The 15,766-nt window shown below is 28.8% G+C and overlaps 1 protein-coding gene across 1 annotated transcript in view; it reads left to right on the top strand.

Annotated features, from left to right (window-relative positions):
* LOC145836965 (uncharacterized) overlaps positions 1 to 2,854 on the top strand; it is a 29,457-nt gene extending 26,603 nt beyond the window's left edge. Inside the window, exon 8 of the mRNA XM_082944734.1 lies at positions 2,447 to 2,854. Coding sequence (XP_082800860.1) covers positions 2,447 to 2,583 — 137 coding nt within the window. The 3' untranslated portion in view covers positions 2,584 to 2,854. The remainder of the gene's footprint in view (positions 1 to 2,446) is intronic.
* The last annotated feature ends 12,912 nt before the right edge of the window (positions 2,855 to 15,766 follow it).

Here is a 15,766-nt window from a genome sequence, read left to right as displayed (position 1 = left end):
AGTTTTGTCAAACAATAGTTTGTTAAATAATAAACAGTCACATGTTTCCCTATCTCTTTTTTCTTGTTCTATTATTTTTATCAAAGTTTAATGTTTTTTCTTAACGTTTTTCAGTTATACTTGGATATAAGTCATTTATGTCAAACTTAATCAGTTTGTATTTATTCTTTTCTAGGCCTGTGTGCCATATTAAATCTACTTCAGTACTTCTTCACTGGACAAAATTGTTTATTTTTGTATTGTTTTTTTTTCTACTAAAATTTTTATGATTTGTCCTATGTCTGAGTTTGAAAAGAAATCGTTTTTTGATCTTTTAGTGTCACATGAGATAACATTGCTTTAATGAAAGATGGTAAATTAAGTTATTTTCACTCTTTATATTTCTTTTTATTTACGTAGCTTCATTAAATATGTTGTTAATGATAGTATTGCTAATCTTTTTGTAGGTTTTTCTAATGGAATTTTTTCATAGTTTGATTTATACTATTTTGTGATTTTTTCAGCAGCTACAAATATTATTTTTTGTTCCTGATCATTTAAATATCTTTTTTTATTAACTCTTTAAGCTAGTCGTTGACTTTTCTGAATTTCAATAGTTTTACAAGGTTGAACATATCATTTTCGAATCGTTTGTGTTCTTCTTCTTGCTTTGGTAGGAATTTGGCTTAAATTCTAAATGTTTATATTTATTGAAAACTCTCTTTTTGAATGGTGCAATAATACACTTGCAGTTTTATTCTTCTACAAAACTTCTTTCTTTATCAATCAGCTTTAGCTTATACTCATTTTTGTTGCAGTTATGTTGTTTAGTTACTTTTCGTTGATTAAATAAAATTGTGTTTTCGTAATGTGCTATGATTATTAGTAGAATTTATTTGGCTCAACATAATTTTCTTGGGTCTTGCTACTTGAGTGTATTTGAGATAACTAGTTAAAATTCTACTTTCTCAAACAGAATGTACAGGTTTTTAAACCACAACTTTATTATTCAAATTATTATAAGCTGTCCGATTCTGCTTTTAAAAAAGTATAGACTACCAGCTATTCATCTGGTACAATTTCACGAGCAACTTATTATACATAATCTGAAATTTGAGTCTATGCTAATTTGGTCTCAAAACAAAGCGTTTTAAGTTATTTAGTACAATGAAGTTTTTAAATTATTTAAATACTAGTTTGATAAAAAAATTACATCACTTCCAAATACAGTAAGAATATTTTAGTTTTAAGTATCTCAAATCTTCTCTTGGTTGTGTGTTGTTCTTCGTGATTTTTTTGTCTTTATCAAAATCGTTTAAAAAAAAAAAAAATTTATTTAACAAAAAAATCTACAAATTTATTAGATTAACGAATACTAATAAATATGTAGATATTTTTGTTAAATAAAAAAAAACTTTTTTATTTAAAACCATTTCCATATACAAATACCAGCTGAATAATAAACAGTTTTAAGATTTAAGTCTTACATGAAAAGCTTTTACTCACGTCATTGAATTTTATTTTGATTAAAAAAACATATATATATATATAGCATATTCTTGTTAGCTAATTATTTGTGGACTTCCACTTGCTGACTTAAATTTTCATGAGTACGTCATTCCTTCTTAGTTATAATATCAAATTCTTAAGTATGAGAATTTGATGAAACTGCAGCATGCGAAAGTTGATTTGTTAGATAAAGTACAAAAGAGATTAAAGGTACGAGCGTAAAATAAACTTAAAGAATCTTTTTGGTCAAATAGTTTATATTAAAAAAAACTTTAGTTGTACCTCACGAAACGAACAGTAGCATTTTAATGTAATAAAGCTTTCTGAAAATGCATGTGACTTTTTGTTAAAAACATAAATTTAAGTGAAAATTAATGCTTAGATTTGTTTTACTTAGATTACCTTGATATTTTACTTGATAACTTATGTACAGGATTTAGGTGCTTATCTTTGTTAGCAACCAACAAGAAAATCAGCTTTGTTAAAAGCTGAAGCTATTCACAATAGTTGAGGCAAAATGTTTGTAGTTCCATAAATTGACACCAAATTTTACAAGATAAGGTTTAAAGTAAGCTTAAAACAAAAGATTAACACAGAATAACTGTTCAAGTGCAAAAATATCTGAAATATCCTTTGTGTTATCTCATACTGCATGTAAAATAGTATTTTTGAAATTTAGTTTTTTGCGTTTGAAAGCTAAAACGTGATTTTTTAAAGGTAATTAATGCATATTTATTATAAAACGTTTGAAACTGAGTTATTAGGTAAGCTAATACCGCATAAAAAAGCGTAACTTTATAAATGTTCGCATTTACCTCAGTTATACATAAATAAGTTTTTTGTTTGTTAATGTACTAGAAGTGAAACACTTTAAATATTTTTAAGCCTGCTACATATATACCATTTTAACAAAAAGTCGTTACATTTAACAATGTTTGTTTATATGATCACAACACAGGAATGGCATTAAAGGAGGTGCGCAAGGTGGTGATAGTGAGAAACATGGTTGAAGGCGGGAAGCTGGAAGACTTGAAACCTTGCAACCTGGTGAGAGACAACCTTCCTGAGTTGTACGCTCGCGTCACCATGCAGTGAATGTGCATGGGGTCAAGTGAAAGTTGTTGATCAAGAGTTTTTTTTTAATACTTTTTAACTTTGATTTTTAAGTAAAGTGGGTTAGGTGTATAAAAACGGAAAATATAAACTAATATAAGGGTAAGTATATAAGGTAAGTATATAAGGGTGCTGATTAAAAACATAAAAATAAACAAAGTTTTTGGCAAGATAGATAAGAGAATAAGGTATATTTGTTACTATTTCATCTTTTGGAATCATTAATTTCACTTGATTTGAAATCTGTACGGTTTAAAACTTAATTCATATTAATGTTTTTTTTTTTTTGTATTTTACAGATTTTAGATACAACATTAGTTTTGTAATCATTTATATCAAAATAGTCAATTAGCTCAAAAATAGTTATTTTTTAAGAGTTTCACAAGGTATTGAAATAAAATTTATTTTATTTTAATTAATTGAGTTTATTACATCAATGTGCATAAGTGCTTTTAATAATAATTTTCATTTAAACTTGTAAAAGAAGTTTTTGTCTTCAATGTAGATTGAAGTTTTTCATTTTTTCAAATCATTATTACAGACTTCAGAATTTTTTATTTATAAGGTTTAATTTTAATTAGACGTTTAATCCTGCCGAAAGTAAGTTCTGTAAGTTACTTAAAGCACAACATTCAACTGTACGTTGTCATTCCTCATATAATTTCAACACTTATTATTTTCTATAATCAAATAACATTTAAATATATTTTAAAATACTTTTGGCTTAATATGTTGTTATTTTTTCAACCTTATTGAACTATTATTATTCAAACCCCACCTTATAAATTACGTATGTTTTATTGTACAGGGTTCGTGCGCGTCAGGCTAAATCAGGCTAAGTCAGGCTAAATCAGTTTTTTTGAAAAAAGTTGAAAAACGTCAGGCTAAATCAGTTTTTTTATTTTAAAGTTTGATAATCTCAGTTTTTCTCAGTTCAAATGCTTGAAAATTTTTGATTAGAAAAAATTGAGAAATCTTTTTAAGATCAAATTGAAATGTGAATATAATTCTAAACAAAGATTTGGTTATTAAAGACAAAATCAGTCAATATTTGTAAATATAAATGCTTAAGACCTTTTGTTGAATATCTAAAAAGTTTTTAAGAATCTTCATTATTTTGTTTTGAGTAGATTATAGACGTCATAATTATGAAACTTCATAAAAAAATACAGTTTAACATTACAATTTAGTTCAACAACTTAGCTGTTTGTTTGAATTTGTTTACATCAGCTATGTTATTTAGAGCTTAGTTAGTTGCACTGTTTTAATTTCTAATTTAAAGGCACTATACCAAATACCATAAAACTCTTAGCAGTTTATTCATTTGTTCTATTGTTTGTTTAAAGTTATAAGAGATATTCACAACACTAAAACTTAGCTTTAAGATATAAGTACTAAGTTTTGTGGGATTACAAATTTTAGGTATAATTAATTTTTCTTTACAAAAACAAAACATTAAGGGTTTTTTTTTTTTTAAGTGTAAGCTTTTTAAATCCGATACGACGTCAACAATCACTGTATTTATTTAGATTTTAGGATCTATAATTATGTATCACTTTAAGTGTTAGTCAAAATACTATAATAAACACTTTTGCTTATTTTAAATCTTAATTCTCGTGTAAGCGTTTCATTTTAAATTTTAAAAAAACACGACAATGCACGGGTATAAGGGGGTCAAATCACCTTTTTACAATTTAGTCTTATTTTATTGAGTTGTAATTAAGCTATGAGTTGCTTTTTGTTGATTTTTAATGCTCAAAATATTTTTGAGATAAAGCTTGTTGAAGTCAGAGACTACAATAGTAGTAATCAAGTAGTTACCAATACCTAAATTGACTTCTAAAGGGGATTTTCCTTACTTTTAAAAAATGTCAGGCTAAATTGTTCTCAGTCAGGCTAAATGAAAAAAATTTCGCGCACGAACCCTGATTGTAAAGAAATGTTCAATTTTTCAGTTGTTATCAAAAACTTCTAATTTAAACAATCAATTAAAATTGTATTTTTGAATCACTTCATTACCGCTTAACTTAAAACTTTTATATATATTTATTGTATATGTTTTAACTTGGTTATTTATTATATATATATTCCAATAGACAGTATTTTTGTGAACATGTTGATAAAGTAAGAGTTATATATTAACATTCCTTTTGTATTATAGTGTATTTTTCTGCTTTTTTTGTTGGACTAATGTATTTTGAACCTCACCTAATTATTGTGATTTAATCTGAGATTGTATCATAATTTTATGCAATTAATTGTGTTATATATTTTGTTTTCTCATTTTTAAGGATCTTTTATGTATCAAGTTTTGTTAGTTCTATATTGTAATAACAACAAGTTTTTTCCATAAGTTTAAATTTTTTAGTAGTAAATCTATCACATTAGTTTGAACTAAATGTGAAACATTTTAAGTTTTGGATAAAAAATATTAGAGTGAGCGATAATATTTGCTGTATACAATCAACTTAAAATATAGAATCAACCTTCAAAACAAAATCATACTTGTCTTAGAGATTGTTTTTTTTTGTTCTGTTCTTTTAAGTGTGTGTATTTTCTTGATACAAAGTTACTTTTTGGCTACATAAAGCTAAACAGCAGAGTATAATATTCGTTCACTTAAATTTGGTGCCTGTTTGGTGAATAACAACAATATTATGCATTTTACCACGTGCCTTTGTTTTTAGCCTGTTTTTCTTCAACATTAATACAATCTGAACATTATGCAACCTCACAAAACTTAAGTACCAAAAAAATTGTTTCTATTGTTTGTCTTGAATTTTTTAATCGTTTAAATGTACGTATCATGATTTTACAACTTATTCTTCTTCTTTTTTCTGTATATGGCCATATGGTTTACTTTTTTTTTGTAAATATCTTAGTTTTGTCATTCTGTCGATCTAATTGTTTTGAAAAAAGTAATTAAGTGTTTTTTTTAACTCAATAGCTTTCTTTTTTTTTTGTAAAATGAATTCAAGACTTTAAATACAGGGTTGCCAAAAAACCTGGAAGAATCCTTGAATTTTGAACAAAATTACCAAAAACTTGAAAAAACCTGGAGTTTCAAACAATTTTTACAATTTAAGTAGTAAAATTTCTGTTAACCACACAAAGTCTACCATGTAGATAAAATTTTTTTGTCATCATCAAAATATTTTGTTTAACAAAAAACACATTTAAAGTATCTTTTCAATGTTTTTATACTACTTAGCAAAGTTTTTAAACTTAAACTTAGCTTTAAACTAAAAATCGACCCAAAAACGTTTAATTTTGAAAACCAAAAAGAAATTCAGAAAACCTGGAAGAAATTTCTTTAAAAAATTTGGCAACCCTGTAAATAGTATGAGTAAGCAATAAAACTTTAACACCTACTTAATTCAGTCAATTTGTAAAATATGGTATCACTTGTAAAATTCCAACAATAATTAGTTACCTCAGTTTATTTGGTTTTAATTAAAATTTGCTTAAACAAAACAAGGGATATCTAGTTGTTAAATAATTTAATGTTATTTATTAGTCATACTGCAGTTAAATAAAAAAAAATAATTATAAACATAATTTAAGTTAAATGTTATAGAGTTGTTAAAACAATATTCAGTTTTTTTATTAAGCTATACATAAAATAAACTATAGCGCCTAACATTTGAACAATAGGCTTTAAAAGTTGGTATTTTCTTGTATGTATTCACACAAAATTGAAATAAAAAAATACATCATAGATATCGAAAGTTTAAATAGTAAAGCAGTACAAAAATACCTATTTTGAATAAACTTAAGTTGTGCGTTTGAATTATCAAGAATTTTTTTTAAATATGCCATAACCAATGGGTAAGCAAACTGCGACCTGCTTAAAATTATTAGTGCAAATTTGAGCTGTTTTCAGTAACTTTTTTAATGTGCTTGTGAGCTAGTTATTCTAACTATTGTAAGTTTATTTCTTTGCTCTTGCACATACTGTTCACTTTTAAGAAATTTGTTTTAATAACATGGCCCGTAGTTTATTTTTTTACTAAATCTAGCCAGGTTTTGTAATGCAGAAACCCCTATTGTTTTCTTTTTAAGTTTTGACAGTAGTTTACATAAACTTTCAAGTATGTTCTTTTTGACTAACTTTAGTTGGACTAAGATAAATTTGTTAACAAAATATTTTTCTTATTACTTTTTTATGAAAAACAAAAGCATGATATATTGGCTTAGTAAATGTTATTTTTTGTTCAAAATATTTAAATGGTTTTAAAACACAATAAGCATACAATAAATGTTTAATAATATCTCTAACTAAAAGAAAAAACAAAATACAGTTAGCTAACAAAAATAACAATGAATTCAATCTTCAAACTTTTCACTTATGAAACATTTTTATAACAATAGATTAAAAATTTAAGAGTGTGCACGAAAATATTCTACTATCAGATTAAAGAAAACAATACTCAAAAAAAATTAAACTATAACAATTTTTCAATAGTTTTTTTATTTTTGCACATCCAAGTTCTTCTTCTTCGACTTTTCCATTTTGACCTGCTGGTGGGACTGTATGGTCATGTGACTCAGGTTCACCAGGAACTTGGCGGTCAGCTGCTTCTGACGGTGGGCCAGGTACCTCTCCCTGCGCTGTCCACACTCCGTGTCGGACGGACACCTGTTTGTGGTTTTTTAAATTACACTAAGTGAGTGAAGTTTTTTTTCGGGCTCAAAGTCGATGATTATCAATGTAAAATCAGAGATCAAGTCGCTAAGAATTTAAAAACGTCAAGTGATAAACAGACTTTAAATTTTTAGTTGCAGCGTTATGATGAAAATAAACTTTATAAAAAAAAATGTTTATAATAACATTCACTTAGCTTATATTAGTATATATAAAAAAACAGTTAAAGTTAAAACATTCACAATGAGCTTTACAACTTAAAAAAAAAAGTTAAGTTGACAATACTTTCAACTAAAACCTAGAGATCAAGGCTAAAGCCGACATCATTTAACAAAAAATATACAGTTTGCAACAAACAGCGGTAGTTATGACATGAAACATTATATAAACAAAGTGCAAAGTCGACTCACGCGCACAGCCATCCCTTCTGCTTCTCGCGCCTCCCAACGTGCCTCATTCTCCTCCGCTTGCTGGCAGTAGAGTACATGGAGCTCGTCTGCGACACCTTCATATTAACCTGCGGGATCTCGATCAACTTCATCGGGGGCAGTTCGGGAAGGATCAGGTCTCTGCCTTCTTCCTCGGACTCCGGCGGAGGATCGGGCTTGACTTTTTTGCTGTAACAAAAGAAATTAGTAAATATAAGAACGCTTGAAAAGTCGAGGTTGTGAAAAGTTGTTACTTGTCTGAAGCTTTAAAATATCTACTAGATTTGTTTTAAAAATATTATAGCAAGAAGTAGATGGGAAATGTATTGTTTATATTTAAGCTTATATGTGAGTTAATTTGTGAAGAAAAAGATTAAAGAAAAAGCATTATACTTTTCGCAAGTTTTTGTATTTTTTTCTAATTCAAAGTATTAAAAAAATTGTTATTTGATGAATTGAACTATTGCAGATGAATTGAACTATTACAGACATGTTTTAATCTTCAATTTAAAATTTACGCAAAATATTTTCTTTTTACTGAGGTAGCAAGTCTTATGAAGGTTAAACTAAGCATGTAAATACAAATCTAAAAGTTTTATTGTATTATGTTATTACTGTTCACTAGTATTTGGTTCATCTTTAACCTTTTAACTTAAAAAAGAGCTTTTACATATTTCACCTTTGTAGAATGCCTGTTTGCATGTAAAGATTAAATAAAATGTGCGTCAAAAAATTTAAAGAGTCTATTTGAAAAAAAAAATATAATTTTAAATATAAAAGTTGGGTAAAACTTCTATAACTAAATATTTATACATTGTAAACTAAAAAGAATTATTTGTATGCCCAACGTAGTAAGATTTTTCTAAAAAAGTGTTTACTAGTCGAAATTGAACATTTCTTTTTAAACTTTTTGTCAAAATTATTAAACTGACTTTGAAACAAAAGCTCCAACTAATCTGGCCGTTTTTTTGAAGTTTGTGTCGCCAAGCTTCCTGATTTCTTCTTGCTGCGCTTTTTTCTCTTCGCTTAACTTTTTTATCTTTCCCTGTTTAAAAATAATACTCTGTACAAGTTGCTATGTTTTAGAGCATACGTACTGTTTTCTACGCTGAGTTTTACTAAAACTTACATTTTTGTTCATTCAAGCTACTGTTCAACTTATACTTTATTCGTAACTTAGAATGTACAAAAACTACATTCTCATTCAAATTTAAAGTAAAATATTTTTTTAACGAAACAATTTCGCGGTAGCTAGCCTCTCAAAGTTTCACATAAAAACAAGCTGAAACCTGCAAAAAGCCCTCGCGGTTCGTCAGCAGCTCCACCCTCTTCCTCATCACTCCGTCCCTCTGCAGCATGGCGTCCTCCCTCTCCTGCAGGCCCCCCAGCACACTCTGCACTCTGCGCGAGTACAGCGCGTCGTCGCTGTCGTACCCCTTCGCCCCGTCCTCGCTGTTGCGCGGCCTGTGCATGCACACGTAGCTCGTGTCGCTGGGCAGCTTGGACAACATCTGGTTCGAGGTACCCTGCTTCGTTTTAGTTTTGCCCGTCACGTCATCGTCGATGACCCTGGACACGCTCTGGGGCAGCCTGCCGTCGCAGCTGGCGTCGCTGTGGGTCCTGTTGAGGGACCTGCTGATGAAGAAGCGGTTGTCGTTGCGCACGTTCTTCTCGTTGTCTAAGGGCAGCTGCAGATCGATCGAAGGGCTGAAGCGCACCTGAGAGGTGCCGAACTTGGCGGGGGTTTCCGGTGCACTGGTTCCTGGAACGGTGACCGGTGGCACGCTTAGTCCTGGTGCTGGGACTTCTGTGACTTTCAACTTGTAGTCCTCTTCGTCTTCTTGGACCCGACTCCCAGCCTTGTTCTTGTTGACGTTGATGCCGGGAACCGCGGGTTGGAACTTGCTGGTCGATTTCTTGATGGCGGGTTTTTTCGGCTCGGTCATCATACAGGGGGGAGGCTCGTCACCAAAATCGTCGTCGTTTTCGTAATCTTTTGAATCTTCATCATGCTTCAGCTTCGGCCTTCTTTCATTCTCAAAGGACTCCATGAACTGGCTGAACATTTTCTTTGAAGACTCCTTTTCTTTCTCGTTCACTTCTGACACAAGCCTGAAGAAATTTTATTTTTAAGTTTTGAAAAATTATAAAATTGTTTAATACAAATAAAAAGATGAACATTTTACTGTAATTTAGCTTATTGAAGCAATTTAATATAAATAAGACTTACTTGATATGGTCAGAAATAACAAAAAAATAAAGTTACAAGTATTTTACAAGGATCGAATAAAAAACGCTGCTAGTTTAAAAACAATTAAACAGATAATAGCACTCAAAGATGAGCTTATGATTGTCATTTTTAAATTTTTATAAAGGAGTAAAAGAAGTTAAAGAAATGTTGTATTATAGTGAACTTTCAATAAAACTTACGCGAGTTTGTTGTTTGTTTCTACTTGCTGTCGTAGTAGCTTCTTACTGTTCTCCAGCTCGCTTGCTATTTCTGAATAACAATAAAAACTATTCAGTTGAATATATGCTTTTTATACAAGGTACTTATTCATTTACTTTTAATAAATTTTTTTGTTTAATCCCAGATGTTGAAGCTTGTTTAAACAAGCTTTTGGTTGGAAAAAATATTTAACAAGTGGTAAATGAATGTGATGTGTATTTATAAAGCTACTAAGCAGCTTAGTTCAATTTTGTAGAGAAGACCTTCAAAAGATAAAAACATACTTCGTCTTCTGTTTGTCAGTAAAAATAGCTACATTTCAACTAGATAAAAAGTTGAAAAAAAGCTATAAACTTTTGTGACAAAAATGAAGTAACTTTGGGTACTTTTTTGCACAGTCTCTGATAAAAGATATTTGATTGTTTTGTTAGACCTTACCTACAGCTGCAGTGTTGTCCTTATTGCCATCTTTCAAAGAATAAGAAGCAACACCAAACACAACAAATCCAACTAGAAACCCGAAAGTTGCCATCACAAAAGGTGAAAACTGTTTTATTGATATAAAAGTTTTGTTTTGGTAATGATTAGTTGTTATACATTTTGGTAAATAACCTTTTTGTTTTTTATCAATAAGACACTTTTAAAGTTAAGCTTTTAAAGATCGTAACGATCTAAACATCACTAATATTTCAAATATCTAATCAACTTTAATTAAAGACTTTAAATGATAAAAAAAATTTGATATTGAATAATACATACTGTTATATTTAAAAGCTAGGTGATAAGTGGTACAAGTCGAATAAAAATCAAAACAAACAAGTCTTTTTTTTAAACAATAATATCCTACCCCACTGTCACCCTCTTCCACTGCAACTTGTTCAGCTTTCACAGTTTTAACAGTAATCGGCTGAGTAGCATTGAAAACCTCGTCCGAAACCACAGGATTTTTAGGTTTCTCCTTCACCTGGTCCGACAGAATGACTTCGGGCTTGCTGGCGCTGAAGCAGTCCCCGTCGACTTTGATCGTGCAGTAGACTCCATTCTCTATCACCTGCAGTATCAGCCTGCGATCGTTGTAGAGGAAGGCCGAGTTGACGGAGAAGATGTTCCTGATGATCAGCTGCTTGGTCTCGCGGTCCTGGTCGGTCGAGTGACTCGTCACAAACTCCACGCCGATAGCGTATGGGGCTGTTGTGAAATTATTAAACTTGTTTGTTTTTTACTTGGTTTTATTTTTTATTTTTCTAGTAAAAGCAGATGCTTGTCTATCAAGTTTTTTTTTTAGATTGTGATAAGATACTTGGAAGTCTGCAGCTTTATAAATGTTGTATAAACTCATGTATCTGAAGTTACGCTAACTACTGCATTCAATAATAACATAGCATTCAAAGCTAATAAGTACTTTATAAAATGAATGCTACATGTTTATATATGTTTAATTTTAACAAAGTCCCTGTACAAAATAAGATAAATTCATAAACAATGCTAATTATGACTTTGCATTTTATATTATTTATTAATTGTAAAAGTTGTATGCAATACTTTTAATAGTTTAAACTTACAAATAAGTGTAGAATTGACAGAAACAACGGTCAATTTGTTGCTGACAAGAAAGTTGTTAAAAGCAGAAGAAAATATTCGCTGGGCGTCTTCCGGAGCTTTGTTTGCTCCTTTTCCTGTGGTACTCCCAACATCTACATGAAGTTCTCCCAAAAACGTCATTCTGTAACATTTTTTAAAGATCTACACTACATTGATAAAAATAACAGAACAAGGATAAAATATTTTAAATTTAATTGAAACTAAGAAAAAAGTTGATTAATAAGTTAATCTAATAAAACTAGTTTTTGTTTGTACATTATTAGTAGAAAAGACGAAACTTTTTGTCGGTAACTAAGTTCAAGTTTGTTTTTACCTAAAATACTTTGTTTCTTTATTGTACAATAATATTAATACTCCATGGTTTTACTTTTTTTAATTCACATAAAGAATTACTAACCTGTATTTAGATAAAAGGGTCCTATCAGAAGTTTGTCCACTAGTTTCACTTTTAATCTAAAAAACAAAATTTTTAAGGTTTATTATAATTTGAAAAGCTTTTTAGACACTTTTGATACTTTTGAAACCCTCATCATTTAAATTACAAAGTTTAAAATTTTTTTATAAATGAAATATTTAATTAACATTACGACTCACTTTAATTGTTGGAAGATAAACAATATTTTCATATCCTTCGTCGTCATCATAGGTCAGTTGCACACTATACTTATACCCACGAACTATGTTCTTAATAAAAACTTTATCAGAAAGAAGTTTATCAGACTGCTTTATAAAAAAATTCTTTTCTGGCCGCAATATAGCAGTGTTGTCAGGCTTTACTTGTGAATTTGGTTTGACAAACGTGTGTTTTATTAGTTCAAGGTTTCCACTAAAGATACCACCCTAAAAAGTGTCCGTTTCTCAATTTAAAATAAATAGAATAGTTGATTAGGTCTAAGTTCAGAGTTTATTGTTATAACACGATTTTTTAAAAGCCGCGGTGAATTATAAAAAAAACACAATAACTTCAAAAATCTAAAAGTGCTTTTGATAGGTTTTACTTTGCACTCTGGATATTTTTAGTTATTTTTACATATTTTCTGTTCGATGCTGTGAGCGTAGTTTGAAAGTTTTATTTAAAAATTATATTAATATTATTAAGTATATATATATAAATATATATATACTAGCAATATCTAGTATACTTTTATTCAAGTTATTTAAGCCTCTATTTACATAACTACTTGAAATAAAAATCATTACGACAAAGTGTTAAAAATCTGTACAATAATTTTTTAAACTATTTGGTGCTACAAAATTTTAAACTGTTTTATGTCAGCAAAATCAAATTGTTTTAATATATTTTTTGTTTTACTTTGACCAAATCTTCTAAAGATAAATAAAGGTTATGTTTAACAGATTTCATACCGTTTCAATCAGATCAGTCATTCCGCCTGACAATTCAACGATAGTTTCCAACTCTGTCTTTTCATCAGGAGTTTTTGCTTTTGTGGAAACAAAGACAGCTTTTAATTGCCGTGGCTTGACTTCTATTCTGAAGTAATGCGGCTCAACTTCGTACTTGGTCGGCTCTTGAATCTGTTGAGACGCAATCTCTTGAGTTATAAAAGCTATACGACTTACTTTAAACTGTTTGCTTGAGTTTATTTAAAAAATTAAAGTATTTTTTGATTAAAACTAACGTAAAACTTCACAATATGAGTTCCAGGCAACGTAAATCCAACTTTTTGAAAATTAGCTCTGCCCTAAATTTTATAATTTAGTATAGGTTTTGAAGCCCTTGGAAAATTAGCTCTAGATTACAAAATTAACTATTGTTTAATGTTTCTACATATCGTTGTGTATAGCTGCTACACTTCTGTTTTATACATTAAAGGTCTTTAGCCATTAATATGTACTCAAAACCTCAATACGTATACATCGCTTGGTGTTTTTTTGTTTACAAAAAGTGTATACAGAGTAATAAAATTTAGAAAAAGAGATAAAGAATTATTTAGCTATTATAATTAAACAATTTTCTTAAAAGAACAGCTCTAATAATTCTTTATATGTACTTAAAATTTGACGAAATAAGTTTAGAGAGTTTTTGTATTTTATAAAACTAGTTAAATACTTTTTTTTTCGCGTTTTGTTTTTAAGAGATACCATAATACACTATGACTCAACAAAAAAAAATGTATAAAGATCTAAGACATACATCAACAAAATAGTTGTTAGCCTTTATACTGTTTTCTTTTCTGAAATAACTTATAATTGAAAATAATCTAAAGACATCTTTATAAAACGAAAACTAATAAGAGTTTAACATAACAGCTTTTTTAAAAGATAATTAAACAAAACTTTTACAGTATGTTATTTTTTGGTTTTTTACAAATTATTATTTTTCATTAATTTTTTATTTTGTGCTTAAAACACTTTCATTTCTCGAAAGAACTTTACTCTAGCTGGTATTTAAGTGTAGAATAAATAAGCTACAATTACCTTCTGAAATACAGATTTTTGAGGTCCTATAATTCCAGATTTTCTACCAAGAAACGGCAAAACATCAATTCTGGAAACCAACATTTCGTCAAGGTCATCCGTGTCAAAATAGTATCCCTAAATTTTAAATAAAACAATTTTTTTTAGAATTATCAATTTGAAAGATTAAAATACAAAAACTTACAAGGCTATCAATAAATCTCAACTTAGCATCCAAGGCATACTCATAGGCAAAAATTGAGTCAATACTAGTTTCTAAAACGAAACCATAATCAAACTGCCTAATGATGCTTCTCTTTTTGTGATCTGGAAGATAATTAGTTGAACTACTACATTTTTCCTGTTTTTATATCTACCTTAACACAGCCGTTGAATACATTTAGAAATAAAGTGTTTAACAAAAAACTGCTTTTTTAGCCAGCTTAGCTTGTTTTCAAAACAAACTAATTTTTTGAGCGGTATTTTATATTATTTTTTAGCAAACTTAAAACAAATTAAAATTTATACACTTAATGTTAGTATAGTTTGATTTGCTTGATCTGTACGCTTGTAAGTTTTAAATTAGCTAGTCTGAAACTGATGTTTTCAATGTAAAACTGTTTAGATATATTTTTGGTTTAAAACAATTTCAAAAAGAAGTACAGATTAGGTCCAGTTTACTTTTAAATGGACTGAAAACCAATTTGACTTCTTAACCATAAGTAAAAACACTATACATAAAAACAGAAACTTTTATTTTTTGTACAACAATCGAACTTGTAAAATTTCTTGAATTGGAGTCAATAAAAAAAATTAACAATTTTAAACAAGCTCCACTTTTTTATATCAGGTTATATTGTATTAAAATTTAGGGCTCATTATTTTTTTAATTATTCAGTACACATTATTTCTTATTTAATTTTCCACTAATATATTGTAAGTAAGCTACAACCGAGATTCATAGTTAAACAAAACTTACCTTTTTTTGGTAAACTTGGTTTTACAGTAGAAGTAGTTTTGTAGTCAAGATACCTGTTAACGTTGTTTTTTATTGTTAAAAACTAGTAATCATATAGTCTTTGAAGTGGTACTTAAAACCTCAATAAACACCTACTTTAAAAAATAAACTAAACTGTTGCAAGGTCAAAGATATGCTTAAAACTACAACATTTCTACTCTCACTGGTATATTTACTTAATAAAAACTTTCTATAGCAAAAGATGCACTTATATTTAGTTCTTTTATGTCTTAAAATGCTTATATCTCATACAAAAAAGTCTTTAATGCAGTTAAAACAACCAAAAAATCAGTTATAAATATAAAAAAACTGTACTGACTTATCTTCAACAAAACTTTCGGCGTATGAATCTTTTTCATTAGTATTATTTTTTGAGTAATTTTCTTGGTATGGTTTATATTTTAACTCAGGAAATTTATCTGTATAAACATTTTGTTAATGTTATATTCAAGTTTAACTAAGAATCCAAACAAATGTTTTAACTTACCACTAGAAAGACAGGTTCCGAAGATGATGGTGTAAAACAAAAGTTGTATTGTATACACGTAGTACTTTTTCATTACAAAGTATATTTAATCCTCCTTGAGAACAACTTTTCGGATGCA

Source organism: Thalia democratica, chromosome 5 (genome assembly GCF_965202585.1).
Source record: "Thalia democratica chromosome 5, ktThaDemo2.hap1.1, whole genome shotgun sequence".
Taxonomy (NCBI): Eukaryota; Metazoa; Chordata; class Thaliacea; order Salpida; family Salpidae; genus Thalia; species Thalia democratica.
The sequence above is the reverse complement of the archived record's forward strand: the minus strand, read 5'-3'. Positions and strand labels throughout refer to the sequence as shown.